The sequence below is a fragment of the Coregonus lavaretus genome, assembly GCF_964263955.1.
Source record: "Coregonus lavaretus genome assembly, contig: HAP1_SCAFFOLD_1939, whole genome shotgun sequence".
In the NCBI taxonomy this organism is placed as follows: domain Eukaryota; kingdom Metazoa; phylum Chordata; class Actinopteri; order Salmoniformes; family Salmonidae; genus Coregonus; species Coregonus lavaretus.
The window spans coordinates 2093-20697 of NW_028163148.1; the positions used below are offsets into that span (position 1 = coordinate 2093).

An 18605-nucleotide genomic window follows, 5' to 3' on the forward strand; every position below is an offset into this window, starting at 1 on the left:
CAGCCGCCAGCTGGTTCTTTAGATCGGTAGGGCCAAAACATTTGGTAATGAATCATATGAAACGGTACGACGGTATTCTAAACTGTTGGTATCATAAGATTTTGGTATTGTGATATTACCTGTGGTATCGGTATACCGTGCAACACTACCCTGCAGTTTGGGAACCCCTGACATAAACCACATTTTCTTCATTTTTTTTTGGGGGGGGGGGGCAAATAACAGTCATCCGAGTAGAACGGGTCAATTTTCTGAAGAAAATGTGTGGTGTTTGCTTCCTCAGCCTCACCTCATGCCGGTGGTGGAGTGGTTGCGTTGGTTCTGGAGCAGCTGTGGCAGCCCCAGCATGGCCTCCGCCAGCACAGCCAGGGAGCCCAGGGTCTCCACAAACAGAGAGGAGTCCAGGAGGAGAAGGGTGGTGAAGGCACAGGGCAGGGTGAAGGCCAACAGGAAGATGAGGTAGTCCTCGAAGCCGTCCCAGCTCCAGAAGAACCGGGGTCCAGATCTGATAGATAGATAGATAGATAGATAGATAGATAGATAGATAGATAGATAGAGAGATAGAGAGATAGAGAGAGAGAGAGAGAGAGAGAGAGAGAGAGAGAGCGAGAGAGCGAGAGAGAACATAATGGAGGGTATTGTTTCTTCTTTTTACCTCTCCAATATCTCCCTCTAGTGGTAAAACAATGGAACAGCTGCAGAGGTGGCTATGAGTTTGGACGTTAGATGCTTGATAGATAGCTGTCTTATGGTTATTAAATGGTTTATAGATGCTTGATAGATAGCTGTCTTATGGTTATTAAATGGTTGATAGATGCCAAAGCCTGGAGCCGAGTCTAGATGGTTGTTAGATAGTTATTCTATGGGAGCCATATGGTTGCTGTTACCTGTGATGTGGTGCTGTCTGGTGCTGATGCGGTTGGTGTTCTGGACAGAGCAGCAGAGGTTGAGCATCACCAGCATGGTGAGAATCATCACCACACTCTGCAGGACCAGAGTGACCTCAAACTGCTTCCCAAACCTGCAGGTGTGAAAACACACACGCAAGTGCACATACACACAGACAGACACAGAGGCAGACAGACACATTAGAGGGAAACTGACACTGCATTAACTCCAGGTAAGCCCCCCCCCCCCCAACACCCAAACACACTCGCCAGAAGAGGATGCGAAGGATGTTAGCGACCAGCAGAACCAGGCAGACGCGTATAGAGAAGCCGTCTGTGTTCTTGGTCCGGAGGATCTGCTGGTACTGTGGGGCGTAGGGCAGAGCCCCTCCAACCACCATCACACAGGACGCCAGCCAGCCCAGAGAGGCCCACAGGGTCCCCACATCTCCCTCCTCATCACCCAGACCCAGTCTGCTGTCCATGGCTCTCACAACTCATGGGACACCACAGCACAGCTTTCCACCAGTAGGCTCTGATCCTATGCACCGAACATAATGTCAGACTTTAGTTCCGTTAGTTAAATTGTGCATATAGACGTGTCATGTGAAGTAGGCCCTAAATAGCATCTGTAAGCTTTTGTTGTTGCTTTGTTCTTTTTCCCCCCTCTTTTTTTTTTTTTTTTTACTTCAAATCAGTCAGACAGTAAACTGTAACCAATTTCAAACAATAAAACCTATTTCAAAGTTGAAACTTCTGCTGAGCTCTTAGTCTGGCATGAATGACAAATCAACACGAGGAGAGAAATAAAACGGACTTTAGCCAACCTACCTAATTGATAGGGAGGCTTTTGTTCATCAAGGCCAGGATAAGATAAAGGCAGTGTTGAGTGAATTCAACCGGCAGAAAATAATATGAATGGCGATTAAATGTGCGTTTCATCAACCAAATCGAGGAGGATGCAGTTTCCTTTCAAATAGATATTTCCTACTAAATGCTTGTTCACCATGCACCATGTTCCGAGTTCTGCTCTATTTCTACCAAATACTCGATAATATTGTTGCATTAATTTATAAAGCATATTAAAAACGCTTCTAATACTGTTTGCTTGTTTCCGGTTTTGGAAAACTCGCGAGATTTAGCATGCGCATGCTTCACTTTTTACCGGTTGGGGGTCTGTAGCTAGTCAGTGAGGGATTCGATTAATCTGCTCGGGCGCCCGTTTATGCGTATTTTGCACCGGCTGGAAGTTGATTGCGTTCGATTTGGAACCGGGCTGCCCAATGGGCATGAGCCAGGTGTCATGCTCTGACCGTCCGACGGCGAAGTCGGCTCAAAACAAACGTTTGGTAATCAAGCACGTGTAGTAATTAGTAAGATTGTGTTTTTCCATGTGATTGCTTTTGATAAAAACGCTTTATCTGCCATCCCAATGAAAACTAGTTTGAAAATTCAAACATGTATTTTATTGGAAAAATATATGTTGTATGTTTCTGGACGATGCACCATGCCGCCTTGTTGACAACATGTCCAAGTGGTGCAGATTACTGTCCGATTTGTGACGGACGCTTCTCCCTCCCCGCTTTCGCCCGATGAGGTGACTGGCCATCAACCTGGGCCATCGTAAAATAACTCCCTCAGTCATTGACGGTTGTTTCGCTTCGCCTGCAGAGAAGGAAGAAAGACGTCTCTGACTAACCCGCGGTGGTCTCTATCGTACAGCAGCGCCACGAATTTAGTGCAATGTCAGAGATCCAGGATCCGAAATCTGTGCAGGACCTGACTGGGGTGGTGAGTCTTATTACCTAGCTAGCTAGCTAACGTTTCCAAATCCTTGCCATATCCTATCCGACTTGAAAACCGTCCTCAGAACTAGCTAGCGTTAGCTAACTTAACTACCAGCAGGCTGGCTAACGTTATCTAAAGTTCTGCTATAACATATTTTTTCCCCATTCGTTTTTGTAGTTTATCAAACAGTAACTTTCCAGAATGAAATAGTTGCAGTCGAAAATTCTGTTTAGCTACATTACCTTTGTTTTAATCCTGTTTAGCTAGCTAACTACAGCTATTATTCTTGAAATGGAACTGGAATTAGCTAGCTTGTTATCTAACTAAATGTAATTGTGTTCCGGCATGTAGCTACATTTTACATTTTGTTTGTTGGGGACAAACTGCAAGTCTCCATGGTTTCCATGGTATCAGCGGTGGAGGCAGCACCCTGTTGAGTAGGCATCGGAAGCAGCTTAACGCCCACAAAGTTCAGTAGTATGCATGCATACACCACGATTCTGCAATGCTACAGGATAGAAACGTGTCTGCCCACACATTGCAACAAACAGTAGTGACAAAATGTTCTGTCCACCTCTCCTCTCTCCATCTCTGCAGGTCCAGACACTGCTGCAGCAGATGCAGGATAAATTCCAGACCATGTCAGACCAGATCATTGGAAGAAATATCCTGCCTTCACAATTTCAATGCTATTTTTCTATGGTTCAATCAAAGACAGACTTTAAGAATGACACAGTTTTACGTTACAATTTAATTTGATTTCTCATGGCCTCATCTAATGATATCAATGATTGCATGGTTTGATCATTCAGATACATGTAATGCACTCAATCCTGGCAGTCTTGTCAGCCGGTTTGAAGCAATTGTGTAAAATAATCAATCACATTTTTATTTGTCACATGCTTCGTAAACAACAGGTGTAGACTAACAGTGAAATGTTAAAACTTTTGCTAACATTTCAAAAATACAGAACTGTAAAAAGCAGACAGATTGGGTCAAAGGAATTGGTACTACATAGTTCTATGAATTGCAAAAATCTCTGAAGCTGGAGACTCTTATCTCCCTCAATAACTTTAAGCGTCAGTTGTCAGAGCACCTTACCGATCACTGCACCTGTACACAGCCCATCTGAAATTAGCCCACCCAACTACCTCATCCCTATATTGTTATTTATTTTGCTCTTTTGTACCCCAGTATCTCTATTTGCACATAATCTCTTGCACATCTAGCATTCCAGTGTTAATACTATTGTAATTATTCTGCACTATAGCCTATTTATTGCCTTACCTCCATAACTTGCTACATTTGCACACACTGTATATATATTTTCTGTTGTATTTTTGACTTTGTTTTTTACCCCATATGTAACTCTGTGTTGTTTTTATTGCACTGCTTTGCTTTATCTTGGCCAGGTCGCAGTTGTAAATGAGAACCTGTTCTCAACTGGCTTACCTGGTTAAATAAAGGTGAAATAAAAAAATTAAAAAATGGATGGGAGTTAGGGATATCTTGTATACTAGGCATGGTACCTGAATGTTGTTCCCACTTCCTTGACGAGAGTACTCGATGAGATGAGTGGCCGCATCGATGACCTGGAGAAGAACATTGGTGACCTGATGACCCAGGCTGGGGTGGAGGAGATGGAGGCAGAGAACAAGGTCAAGGAGGAACAGGGCTCTGCTTAAAGGTAATCAACATGGAGTCCACTGAGCATTCTGCTTGTGTTTGTCATCTATAGATCCCTGTGTGTGTCTGTGTGTTGAAAGGGTTTTCCCAATGAAACTGTCCAATATTTGTCAACAACACTGTATGTTTTCAGATTGTAACTACTAGAGCCCGACCGATATGTTTTTTTTTTTTGTGGTCCGATACCGATTTTTGGGGGCAAAACTTACCGATGCCGATATACTGTTTTAGAGTGGGAAAATGAAAAAGTCTCATCTTTCTACACTGAATTCTCATAAATATCCATTCAAAATAGCAATTGTCCAATAACTATGCCTCAAACGTTGATTTCATACATTGTGACATTAATGACATCATGAGAATGGCCGCAGGTGTTCAGATTAGCATGAGATTACCTTTTTCATCCTATTTATTCAATATTGGTTATCGGTAGAATTATCATCCGATACCGATATAGCGGTAAAAGGTCAATATCGGTGATAGTATTGGTATCCCTTGACTTATTCCACAGTTTGTGTTACAGCCTGAATTCAAAATGGATTCAATGGATTGTTTTTTCTCTCACCCATCTACACACAGTACCCCATAATGACAAAGTGAAAACATGTTTTTAGACATTTTGCAAATATATTGAAAATGATATACAGAAATCTAATTTACATACAGTGCCTTCGGAAAGTATTCAGACCCCTTGACCTTTTCCACATTTTGTTATGTTACAGCCTTATTATAAAATTGATTATTACCCATAATGACAAAGCAAAAACTGTTTTTTTATAGAATTATTTTGGTAATTTATAAAAAGTTTAAAAAACTGAAATTATATTTACATAAGTATTCAGACCTTTTAATCAGTACTTTGTTGAAGCACCTTTGACAGCGTTTACAGCATCAATTCTTCTTGGGTATGACTCTACAAGCTTGGCACACCTGTATTTGGGGAGTTTCTCCCATTCTTCTCTGCAGATCCTTTCAAGCTCTGTCAGGTTGGATGGGGAGTGTCGCTGCACAGCTATTTTCAGGTCTCTCCAGAGATGTTAGATCGGGTTGAAGTCCGGGCTCTTGCTGGGCCACTCAAGGAAATTGAGACTGGTCCCGAAGCCACTCCTGTGTTGTCACGCCTACTTAGAGTCGTTGTCCTGTTGGAAGGTGAACCTTCGCCCCAATCTGAGAACCTAAGCACTCTGGAGCAGGTTTTCATCAAGGATCTCTCTGTAATTTGCTCTGTTCATCTTTGACTCGATCCTGACTAGTCTCCCAGTATATGCCGCTGAAAAACATCCCCACAGCATGATGCTGCCACCACTATGCTTCACCGTAGGGATGGTGCCAGGTTTCCTCCAGACGTGAGGCATTCAGGCCAAAGAGTTCAATCTTGGTTTCATCAGACCAGAGAATCTTGTTTCTTATGGTCCGAGAGTCTTTAGGTGCCTTTTGGCAAACTCCAAGCGGGCTGTCATGTGCCTTTTACTGAGGAGTGGACTTTTACCACCCAAAATGACTGCGTTTTTGTCTTTTGAGCTTCTAGTCATGAAATCTATGCAGCCTACTCAATCACTTTTGATAGCTACTGTTTACAGGCCTCCTGGGCCGTATACAGAGTTCCTCACTGAGTTCCCTAAATTCCTATCGGACCTTGTAGTCATGGCATATAATATTCAAATTTTTGGTGATTTTAATATTCACATGGAAAAGTCCACAGACCCACTCCAAAAGGCTTTTGGAGCCATCATCGACTCAGTGGGTTTTGTCCAACATGTCTCCGGACCTACTCATTGCCACAGTCATATCCTGGGTTCTAGTTTTGTCCCGTGGAATAAATATTGTGGATCTAAATGTTTTTCCTCATAACCCTGGACTGTCGGACCACAATCTTATTACGTTTGCAATCGCAAACAAATGATCTGCTCAGACCCCAACCAAGGACCATCAAAAGCTATGCTATAAATTCTCAGACAACCCAAAGGTTCCCAGAGGCCCTTCCAGACTCCCTCCACCTACTCAAGGATGTCAGAGTACAAAAATCAGTTAACGACCTAACTGAGGATCTAAATGTAACCTTGCGTAATACCCTAGATGCAGTCGCACCCCTAAAAACAAAAAAACATTTGTCACAAGAAACTAGCTCCCTGGTATACAGAAAATACCCGAGCCCTGAAGCAAGCCTCCAGAAAAATTGGAACGGAAATGGCGCTCCACCAAACTGGATGTCTTTTTATACTAGCTTGGAAAGACAGTACAGAGCAATATCGAAGAGCCCTCACTGCTGCTCGATCATCCTATTTTTTTCCAACCTAATTGAGGAGAATAAGAACAATCCAAAATGTCTATTTGATATTGTCACAGAGCAAACTAAAAAGCTGCATTCCCCAAGAGAGGATGCCTTTCACTTCAGCAGTGATGAATTCATGAACTTCTTCGAACGAAAAGATCATGATCATTGGAAAGCAAATTGCGGACTCCTCTTTTGAATCTGCGTATTTCTCCAAAGCTCAGCTGTCCTGAGTCTGCACAAAACTGCCAGGACCAAGGATCAATGGAGACACTCAAGTTTTTTAAATCCTATATCTCTTGACACATTCATGAAAATAATGTGTATATATAGATAATAAATAATGCCTCAACCTTGAAGCTGCATACTGGACCCTATTCCAACTAAACTACTGAAAGAGCTACTTCCTGTAATTGCCCCTCCTATGTTGAAGATAATAAATGACTTCCTATCCACTGGATGTGAACCAAACTCACTAAAAGTGGCAGTAATAAAGCCTCTCTTGAAAAAGCACACATCTAATCTCCCAGTCCTCTCAAAAGTTTTTTGAAAAAGCTGTTGTGCAGCAACTCACTGCCTTCCTGAAGGCAATAAATGTACACGAAACGCTTCAGTCTTGTTTTAGACCCCATCATAGCACTAAGACCACACTCGTGAAGGTGGTAAATTACCTTTTTAATGGCGTCAGACCAAGGCTCTGCATCTGTCATCGTGCTCCTAGACCTTAGTGCTGCCATTGACGCCATCGATCACCGCATTCTTTTGGAGAGATTGGAAACCCTAATTGGTCTACACGGACAAGTTCTTGCCTGGTTTAGATCGTATCTGTTGGAAAGATATCAGTTCGTCTCTGTGGATGGTTTGTTCCTCAACGTTCCGTTTTAGGACCACTATTGTTTTCACTATATATTTTACCTCTTGGTGATGTCATTTGGTAACACAATGTTAACTTTCATTGCTATGTGGACGACACACAGCTCTACATACATACATACATACATACTATACATTTCGATGAAACATAGTGAAGCCCCAACATTGCCTACCCTGGAAGCCTGTGTTTCAGACAAAAGGAAATGGATGGCGGCAAATGTTTTACTTTTAAACTCAGACAAAACAGAGATGCTAGTTCTAGGTCCCAAGAAACAGAGATCTTCTGTTGGATCTGACAATTAATCTTGATGGTTGTACAGTCGTCAGAAAAAAAAAACTGAAGGACCTCGGCGGGACTCTGGACCCTGATCTCTCTCTTGACGAACATATGAAGACTATTTTAAGGACAGCCTTTTTCCATCTTTGTAACGTTGCAAAAATCAGAAACGTTTTGTCCAAAAATGATGCAGAAAAGCTAATCCATGCTTTTGTCACTACTAGATTAGACTACTGCAATGCTCTACTCTCTGGCTACCTGGATAAAGCACTAAATAAACTTCAGTTAGTGGTAAACACGGCTGCTAGAATCTTGACTAGAACCAAAAAATTTGATCATATTACTCCAGTGCTAGCCTCTCTACACTGCCTTCCTGTTAAGGCTATGGCTGATTTCAAGGTTTTACTGCTAACCTACAAAGCATTACATGGGCTTGCTCCTACCTATCTCTCCGATTTGGTCCTGCCGTACATACCTACACGTACGCTACTGTCACAAGACGCAGGCCTCCTTATTGTCCCTAGAATTTCTAAGCAAACAGCTGGAGGAAGGGCTTTCTCCTATAGAGCTCCATTTTTATGGAATGGTCTGCCTATCCATGTGAGGAGACGCAGACTCTGTCTCGACCTTTTAAGTCTTTACTGAAGACTCCTCTCTTCAGTAGGTCCTATGATTGAGTGTAGTCTGGCCCAGGGGTGCGAAGGTGAACGGAAAGGCACTGGAGCGACAAACCGTCCTTGCTGTCTCTGCCTGGCCGATTCCTGTCTCCATTGGGATTCTCTACCTCTGACCCTATTACGGGGGGCTGAGTCACTGGCTTACTGGTGCTTTCCATGCCATCCCTAGGAGGGGTGCATCACTTGAGTGGATTGAGTCACTGATGTGATCTTCCTGTCCGGTTTGTCGCTCCCTCTGGCTCGTGTAGTGGAGGAGATCTTCGTGGGCTATACTCAGCCTTGTCTCAGGGTAGTAGGTTGGTGGTCTGTTGATATGCCTCTGGTGGTGTGGGGGCTGTGCTTTGGCAAAGTGGGTGGGGTTGTATTCTGCCTGGTTGGCCCTGTCCGGGGGTATCGTTGGACGGGGCCACAGTGTCTCCCCCCCCTGTCTCAGCCTCCAGTATCTATGCTGCAATAGTCTATGTGCCGGGGGGCTCGGGTCAGTCTGTTATATCTGGTGTTATTCTCCTGTCTTATCCAGTGTCCTGTGTGAATTTAAGTATGCTCCCTCTAATTCTCCCTCTCTCCCTCCCCTCCCGGAGGACCTGAGCCCTAGGACCATGCCTCAGGACTACCTGGCCTGATGACTCGTAGCTGTCCCCAGTCCACCTGGTCGTGCTGCTGCTTCAGTTTCCACTCTTCTGCCTGCAGCTGTGGAACCCTGACCTGTTCACCGGACGTGCTACCTTGTCCTGACCTGCTGTTTTCAACTCTCTCTCTCTCTACCGCACCTGCTATTTCAACCTCTAAATGCCCGGCTATGAAAAGCCAAGTGACATTTACACCTGATGTACTGACCTGTTGCAACCTCTACAACCACTGTGATTATTATTTGACCCTGCTGGTCATCTATGAACGCTTGAACATCTTGGAGAAAAATCTGGCCTTAATGGCCATGTACTGTTATAATCTCAACCCGGCACAGCCAGAAGGGGACTGGCCACCCCTCAGAGCCTGGTTCCTCTCTAGGTTTCTTCCTTGATTTCTGCCTTTCTAGGAAGTTTTTCCTGGCCACCGTGCTTCTACATCTGCATTGCTTGAGGTTTGGGGGTTTAGGCTGGGTTTCTGTATAGCACTTTGTGACATCTGCTGATGTAAAAAGGGCTTTATAAATAAAATGTGATTGATTGAAGGACCCCAAGCATACAGCCAAAGCAACGCTGGAATGGCTTCAGAACAAGAATGTGAAAGTCCTTGAGTGGCCCAGCCAAAGCCCAGACTTGAATCCCATTTAAAATATGTGGGAAAACTTGAAGATTGCTGTTCACCGCCGCTCCCCATCTAACTTAACAGAGCTTGAGAAAAAAATTAATGTAATCCATTTTGAATTCCGGCTGTAACACAACCAAATGTTGAATACTTTCTGAAGGCACTGTATCGGTCGGGCTCTAGTGATTACTTTTTTTCAATTTATGGTGTAGGGATAGTAGCCTAATTTTAGGGCCTTTATCTTTGTGATTTGAAAGATATCTGGATAATTTAACATATCCTCTTCTCTTTCCACCCCCAGGTTGCCAAGTAACAGGATGGTGGTGACTGAAAGGGCAACAGACAGTTTTTCAAGAGTATTGTGTATATATGTTTTGTTTTTTATTTATTACAGTATTTTGATTTGCTGTGTATGTAACATGTTTTATATTTACAGTCATATTAACTCTTGTAATAATGTTGTCTTTACATTTTTTTAACGTTTTTGAATTAAGATTTTACTTAATTTGAGACACTAACCTGAATAATGGCTCACTCAGGTGACTCACTGGGCCAGTAACTGATTATGTCAACTAGCCAATTGAACATCAAGAATATTTCAACACAAAACATTTTACTGCTTTTCAAATGTCCTAAAATGTTGTGTGCGAAGATTTCTTTACTTTCCGTCTTTTCACAATAAACCAGGGCTTGCGTACACTTTGGTCCTCTTCTCTCATACAGGTTGAAAACGGCAGTGCCTCGATGGACATGAGTTGTGCACAAAATGTGAATATTTTTTGCAAGGCACTGTATATTTACCTATTTTCAAAGATGCTGTGAATATCTCTGAATAAAATGCCCCTCGAAGGCTATAATGCTCTGGTTTAGGAACGGTTCAAAAGTAGTGAACACGCTCATCCACCATAATCAAGGAGTAGGGTTTTAAAAATGTAACCGAGCGAAGCGTGAAGTGGAAATGCATACTTTATTCCAACGTTTCAATCGGAAGGTCAGTGTGTGTGTGACACGTTGCAAACCGGTATATGTTACAAATGTGTCATTACATTAACTACCATAGAATTCCAAAAGTTTGGGCACTGATATACACTGTCAAATAAGAAGGAACAACAACCCTGAAATATCTTGCTTCGTTTGAAAACTTCGTGGCAGAATGTCTTGCAAGTCCACCAGGATGGAGCAATTCACCCATTCTTAGCCAAATCGGCCCAGCTGTGTGTGTGTGTGTGAGAGAGAGAGAGATAGAACTTCTTACAGCTGATAGTGTTAGCTTTTTATGCTAGCATGTATGGATTTAACTACAACTACCTTGCAACCATAGCTACCGCACATCAACTTGTGCCATAGATAGGTCGACCGGTAAACCGGTCTCTGAACAACTGTTGAAATTATACTTGAAAAGAGTAGTGTGAGAGTCAATGTAGTATTGCCGTCCAGAACAGTCCCTTGTGCTCAACTGGCTATCTTTATGCAGGCACGATATGTGCTGCTCTTCTCTTGCTTTCTATCTGAGTGGGACTGCAGAAGAGTGTAGATCCTATCAGCTGTCGTTGAATCCTTAGGAAGCGTTTTTACAGGTTTGTTTATGCACCACTACTTTTGTGTACATCCGATATTTTTTTTTTACAAAGTAAGGAATTAATGGCTTTTTATTTCTCGAAAGCATCCGTTAACTTAATTTCAGTGTAAAAACGACTTAATGTCTGTTTAATCCTAAACTATTGGACAGAATGGCTGGAGGATTCCTTGGGTCTATTTCTTCTGGATGGCAGTGCTGCGCCTTTCTCCTCGCTCCTGTGCTAGCCGCCATCTTGAATTTTAATGTTCATTTCTGAAATGTTTTGTTTCCGACGATATTTTCGGTTACAGTGTCGTGCCAATTCTGGACTTTTTGAAGGATTATCTAATGTTCCTGCTCATCCTGGAATACATATTTAGTGAGTATTTACGTTATTTGTTTAGTCGTGATGGTCGTTGCAAGACATCCTGACACTTTTCTATGGGTGATTTTTTTTCTTTTTTGAGAACGTACCTAGCTTACAACTGTGCAGTTTTGTAGCTAGCTAGCTACTATAACGTTAGCCAGATAATGTAGCTAGATAGCGCGCTATTAAAAATGCAAACTCGGTTATGATAGTAAGTTAACTAATTATAAAGAAAATGATGAGATATCGATAAGGTAGCCAGTTTGTCTGAACTAGCGTTAGTGATACTAGCTAGCTAGCAAACCTCGATTATTGGGCCTGGGCGAGTATTTGTCTCTGTTGCTTTCAACACAGTTAGCTATGTGTTTACCATACATTGTTTGTATATTGAAGGGAGGTTTATTTACGCTCGACTTTGTATTGAAAATAACGTACCACTAGCTAGATTGTGTCAGTACCTATCTAACTTGTAGTTAACTAGTAGGTACAAAGCTAGCTTACTTTAGCTAGTCAACATGCGGGTTTTACTTACTGTTATTAACGTTAGCTAACTAGCTAGCTAACGTCACTTAACCCTGTAACTTACGACCAATGCATTGAAACGAATGTTAGCATAGTGCCGGTGAGTGAGATGTGTATGTCAACTTTCTGTAAATGGTCAGTCGCTTTCAAGTTAGCCAATATTTGTTAAGCTAATGGACCACCTACATAGCTATGTAACATCGTTAACCGTTCTGTAATGTAGCGTTACACCCTCTCTGACAGGCAACTAGGCTATATTAACGGCGAGTTGGCTATCATCAGGCCCCTGTTTGAAATGCAAAGTTGGCTAACATTTATCAGTGGTGTCCTTCCGGGTTCCTCGTTGAACGCTTTTCGCAAAACAGTCAACTAGCTAACTAACGTTAACTCGTGCATGATGTGGTAACGTTTCTGACTGATCTACCTAATGGAGGGTACCCTCAGAATGAGGTGTTGCACTAATTTGCCAGCTGGTTTTTGACAAGGCCCTATCAGTACGACCACTGTGTTGTTGTTAGCTAGCTAGCTGGCTAATGCACAGTACTGCCGTAGCTAGTTAGCTAGCAACACTCCACCGGGGCGTATTGCTAGTGTTTCAGGGTGTAACTAGCTCAAGAAGTGTTAGCCATCCATCGTTCCATAAAATAAATGCATGGCTTCTATTGCCCCTTAGTTTAACTTCCGATCAATATTTAATTCTAATGTGTTATCTGGCTGCTAAATAAGACATCATCACCCACGTCTCATACAAACGTCAGCTAAAGCGGTTTCCCTCACTCGACCACTAAGGGGCGCTGCAGGTAAAATCAGAATCTGATGATTCTACACCATTTTATATTTTAGATTATTATATAGATTTTTGGGGGGGAACTCAGTCGTGGTATCAATTTACTGTTGAGAGTTAGAATAATAAAAAATAAATCACATTTTATTTGTCACATGCTTCGTAAACAACAGGTGTAGACTAACAGTGATGTTTACTTATGGCCATTCCCAACAATGAAGAGAGAAAAATAATAGTAGGACAAGTAGGACAGATTTTTTTCTAACAAGGAACCACTTTACAAAATAAAATGCATTGCTATCTTTCTTCCCGTAGAGCATCTGACAATGTAGGTCTCAAAATACAGCACTGCCCCTTTAAGACTCTCCTGGAGGTTGGTTGGCCACCCTTGGTAGGCTATGAAATATTGCAACGTTAACTGTTCTGCACATCAAAAATGTACAAAGCAATGAGACTGATGCAACCGATCAGTCTGTTTTTAAGCTTAAAACGTTGATCGTTTTTTTCCCTCTAATATTATACGTTCAGCAATGCTCACATGGCTGTAGGCTATTGCGGAAAACGCTGTTCTCAAAAGTTTCATGTGACAGAAAATAAAGAAAGAGGGGAGATCTAAAGATGCATCAACTATCATGGGTTACTATTATGACTAGAGTTGTGCCTTTGACTGCTGGACAATAAAATAAAGTTGATTTTGAAAACCAATAGATAATGTGAGAAATGCTGGTTTCAATGGCATATGAAGTGTTTTTAACTATGCAAAACACTTATTATTATTATTAAAGCTCTTATTAAGTTTAAGTTTATGGGTAAATTTAAGTTTATGGTCGAATAGTTTCAAAATGCTGACCGCCTCCGCTCAGATTCAAGGTGGGTGATGTGCGGTGCGCAACAGGCACTGTCCTTCACTCTCCGGTCTTGTGACCATTTGATCCGAATGAACCGTGCCTCGAGTATGTCAACAAAATCTTTAAACGTTAAAAGTTAATTATCCTTCATTATATTTATCAAACATGACTAGCATTTAACCTATATTTATGTAATTAAAAGTGTCATTAAAGATTGACTACATTTTCTGGCGCCGCCCTCATGTCAGCATCGGTTTGGACATGAGGCTGTATGCATATCGCCTACACTTTGACATGTTGGCTTTGACATGTTGGCTTTTTTTATTTACAGTGCATTCGGAAAGTATTCAGACCCCTTCCCTTCCACATTTTGTTACGTTACAGCCTTATTCTAAAATTGATTAAATAATTCCCCCCCCCCCCCCATCAATCTACACACAATACCCCGTAACGACAAAACGAAAACAGGTTTTGCAAATGTATTAAAAATAAAAAACTTATTTACATAAGTATTCAGACCCTTTGCTATGAGACTCGAAATTGAGCTTAGGTGCATCCTGTTTCCATTGATCATCCATGAGCTGTTTCTACAACTTGATTGGAGTCCACCTGTGGTCAATTCATTTGATTGGACATGATTTGGAAAGGCACACACCTGTCTATATAAGGTCCCACAGTTGACAGTGCATGTCAGAGGAAAAACCAAGCCATAAGGTCAAAGGAATTGTCCGTAGAGCTCTGAGACAGAATTGTGTCGAGGCACAGATCTGGGGAAGGGTACCAAAACATTTCTGCAGCATTGAAGGTCCCCAAGAACACAGTGGCCTCCATCATTCTTAAATGGAAGAAGTTTGGAACCACCAAGACTTTTCCTAGAGCTGGCCGCCCGGCCAAACTGAGCAATCGGGAGAGAAGGGCCTTGGTCAGGGAGGTGACCAAGAACCCGATGGTCACTCTGACAGAGCTCCAGAGTTCCTCTGTGGAGATGGGAGAACCTTCCAGAAGGACAATCAACCCCATCAAACATGTCTGGAGAGACCTGAGAATAGCTGTGCAGCAACGCTCCCCATCCAACCTGACAGAGCCTGAGAGGATCTGCAGAGAAGAATGGGAGAAACTCCCCAAATACAGGTGTGCCGAGCTTGTAGCGTCATACCCAAGAAGAATGGAGGCTGTAATCGCTGCCAAAGGTGCTTCAACAAAGTACTGAGTGAAGGGTCTGAATACTTATGTCAATTTCAGTTTTGTATTTTTTATAAATGTGCAAAAAACTTTTTGTTTTGTCATTATAGGGTATTGTGTGTAGATTGATGAGGGGAAAAAACTATTTAATCCATTTTTAGAATAAGGCTGTAACGTAACAACATTTGGGGAAGCTAAGCTTTCCCTATGTCAATCTACTATCCCCCATTTGTAGAAAAGTTGACCTATTCTATGGTCAGCTTGTTGAGAAAGAAATGTCCCAGACAGACTCTGGGACAGTTGTGGGATGATGGATCACATTCAGACAACCAGTACGCCTCGGCTACATAAAAATTAAATATTAAAAAGCAATGGATCTGATCCAACAGATCAGAACGTTTAGCTTAACATTTTGATCAACTATTATTTCTTCACATTATTAGTGCAGCAGGCATTTGGCTACCGGACAATGAAATAAAGTTGAAAACCAATAGAAAATGAAAGAAAAAGGCTACTGGTTTCAATGGCAATAATGAAGTCTTTAGAAAATATTTGCCTCCCACGGATATGGTCGGGTTTTGCCCTAGGCTACTATGAGGCCAAGGTAAAAGATGCCTCGTAGTAAAACGTAAAAGGTTTCAAACCATTTTTAAGTAGCTATACGTTTTCAAAATGCATACCGCCTCCAGCTCATTGAAAAGTGGTGTGTGACGCGCTGAAGCCTGCCTTCTGTTGCCGATGCATTTGAATGGCCAATGAGAAGTGCGCTTCAATTACCAGTTGAGAATTATTTATTTTTTTAGATGTTTTTAATCATGGCCCCAAAACTATTTTTAGCACATGGATGCATTTAGATCTGTTGTGCAATGATTGGGCGTATTAATTTAATTCCACTAAATGATGTAAATTAACCTATAGACCGATTTTAAACATGACCAGTTAAATGTATTTACATCAGCTGGTATTTCAATCTATCAACTGGTATTTCAATCTAAAAAGCATTATTTCGCAATGGAATTGCTACTTATTTTTTTGGGATATTTGTATTTAACGGCTTTTCAACAAAATATATACGGCCAAAAGTCAGCTATTACTGGCTGAAGGAAACCCTGGCACTACGGGGCAGTATTCATTTAGACAGGTTACCTACAGTCCCCTGTAGCTCAGTTGGTAGAGCATGGCGCTTGCAATGCCAGGGTTGTGGGTTCGTTTCCCACGGGGGGGGACAGTATGAAAATGTATGCACTCACTAACTGTAAGTCGCTCTGGATAAGAGTGTCTGCTAAATGACTAAAATGTAAATGTAAAATGTGTTCTTGGGTACAAGGACTATAGTGGACTGCTTGAAACATGTAGTGTGATGTCACGAGAGGCTGTGTCCTGGAGGGACGTTACATCCCCCTGAGATGGCTGCAAACCCAGACAGCTATGGCTCCATCTGCTGGTATGGTCGGGAACTCCACCCCTCTTTGGCCAAGCTTCCCACGCAGCTGAAACAAATCAGGAGCGGATGAGCTGAAGGTTTGTTGAAGGGAAGAGACACTGTGAGGAGGTGTGTGGGGGGTGAAGAAACACAGTCTCCAACCTGGGCTCTCTGGAGGACAAGAGTGCTGCACGTCCACTTCCAGGAGGAATATAAGGATTTGGAGACACTTACCTTTGGGGAAATACTCACCTTTGGATATATTCGCCTGTGGAAATACGGGAGAGACCTTTGGAAGGACTTTTTGCTGGGTTGGCCACTAGCTGCAACGTGGACTACAGTAAGGCTGGGGAAAAGTTATCTGAGCGAGTGAGAATTATGATTTTGGATGTGGAAGAGACATCCCGGAACTGTTAACCCTTAAAGAGCCACAAGAGAACAGAATTTTGTTATATTTTCGTTAATTTCCCAAGACCTTTAATAAAATCCTTGTTTTGTTTGAACCTTGTCTCCTTGCACTACTTGAGCAATCCCGCTGAAAGCTGTGTAGCCTCTCGTGACGTCACAGATGGTGGAGAATACGGGCAAGCTCAAGCGTTAATAGTGTATGTCAGAGGAGGATACCGAAGGTTTGATCACCCAGTTTTCCAAGTTGGCCGTAGGCTCCCCGCCGACTGAAATGGAGGACATATTGAAAGCCCTTGTTGCTGGCCAGCAAGCCCAGATGCAAGCAACCGTGGCTCTCTTGGAGGAGCAAAAGAAAGCCAACTTTCTGAAGGCAGAGGAATTGCAGTTGCAGAGACAGAGGGTTGTCCAAAATACCCGCCCAATAAAGGCAAGTGACTTTATATCTAAGATGGGAGCTACCGATGACATTGAGGCATACCTGCATGCATTTGAGGCCACGGCCACTAGGGAAGCCTGGCCCAAGCAACAGTGGGTTGGTCTGTTAGCCCCCTTTCTAACCGGGGAATCGCTGAATGCTGTCCGGGACCTGGGCCCTGACCAGGTTACTGACTATGATGCCCTGAAGTCTGAGATCCTCAGCAGATATGGACTCACAAAGTTTGGTATGGCCCAGCACTTTCACAGCTGGACCTTCCAACCAGACCAACCTCCTCGGGCGCAGATGCATGAACTTGTCCGAATCGCAAGGAAATGGCTGGATCCGCAGAGGAATACAGCAGCGGCGGTGGTGGAGGCCGTTGTGGTGGATCGTTACCTACGCGCCCTGCCTTATGAGGCAAAACGGTTCATCAGTCAACAGGCCTTGACCACGGCTGATCTGACCGTGGAAGCTGTGGAAAAGTACCAGGCCACAGCGGAGATGCTGAATGCTTCCCGGAAAGACCCCAGGAGTGCGGCCCCACCACAAATGGGAAGAACCCGTCCAAAGGACCCCAAGGTCTCGAACCCAGCCACGTCAGGACTTATCCCGGCTCCAGGGGGAGCCAGAAACCAGGCGGGTCCAAGAAGAGTACACCAGGAGGGGGAAACTCGACAGTGTTACCGGTGTGGGGAGATGGGACATATCTCCTGGCAGTGTGGGAAACCAGCCGATGAACCTATGCCCACTGCGGAGTCCTCCAGCTCAGCACCCACCCACCGTTTTGCCTCGCTCTTGGGAGTCGTAGATGGCGGCCCAGATCGACCCCCCACCTGCCCGGTAACTGTGAATCACCATGATGTGGAGGCCTTACTGGATTCTGGTAGCCGGGCCACCCTGGTGCGTAAGGATTTGGTGGGCCCAACGTGTCTGACCCCGGGGAAAGTCCTCCCAGTTTCCTGTGTCCATGGGGACACCAGAGAATACCCCATTACTGAACTTACAATGACCAGCACACGGGGAACCATACACACGACGGCGGGGGTGGTTGATTCCCTCCCCGTCCCTGTCCTAATTGGACGAGACTGCCCAGCCTTTTACCCACTCTGGAGAGAGTCTCAGGAGAGGATAACCCGAGTACCTCGGAAACGGAGGGGCAAGACTCATCCTGGGAAGGCTCCGGTGCAATCCTCCGAGTTACTCACTCCCACCCGGGCTCTGATAGGGATGGCAGGTGCCCAGACCGACACAGAGACGGAGCTACAGAATCTGGACAAAGAACTGTCTGGTCTGAAGGGGACCGCTGAGAGGTATCGTTTGTTAAAGCAACAGTTAGACATGAAGACAGAAGAGTTAGATATCCTCCAGGCTGAACTCCAACAGAGCTCCT

At 43.4% G+C, this 18605-nt stretch overlaps 2 protein-coding genes and 1 pseudogene across 4 annotated transcripts in view; 2 read left to right on the forward strand and 1 right to left on the reverse strand.

Moving 5' to 3' along the window:
• Positions 1–286: 286 nt before the first annotated feature.
• LOC311118435 (solute carrier family 66 member 2-like) lies at positions 287–1784 on the reverse strand (annotated as a pseudogene). Its single transcript has 4 exons — positions 1716–1784; positions 1149–1425; positions 885–1018; positions 287–502 (listed from the first exon to the last, which is right to left on the reverse strand). The product of its transcript is annotated as a solute carrier family 66 member 2-like (transcript).
• A 739-nt stretch (positions 1785–2523) lies between these two features.
• On the forward strand, positions 2524–10401 carry LOC311118437 (heat shock factor-binding protein 1-like). Its single transcript, XM_084193237.1, has 4 exons — positions 2524–2675; positions 3270–3336; positions 4236–4359; positions 10007–10401. The coding sequence occupies exons 1-3, from the start codon at positions 2628–2630 to the stop codon at positions 4355–4357; spliced, it is 237 nt and encodes a 78-aa protein (XP_084049363.1). The 5' UTR covers positions 2524–2627; the 3' UTR covers positions 4358–4359; positions 10007–10401.
• Positions 10402–11028: 627 nt separating this feature from the next.
• Positions 11029–18605, forward strand: part of LOC311118438 (histone-lysine N-methyltransferase KMT5B-like) — a 28779-nt gene continuing 21202 nt past the window's right edge. Inside the window, exon 1 of one of the 2 annotated variants that reach the window (XM_084193238.1) lies at positions 11029–11642. The gene's annotated coding sequence lies outside the window, so the exon portion shown is untranslated. The remainder of the gene's footprint in view (positions 11643–18605) is intronic. The other variant, XM_084193239.1, reaches the window with a different exon arrangement.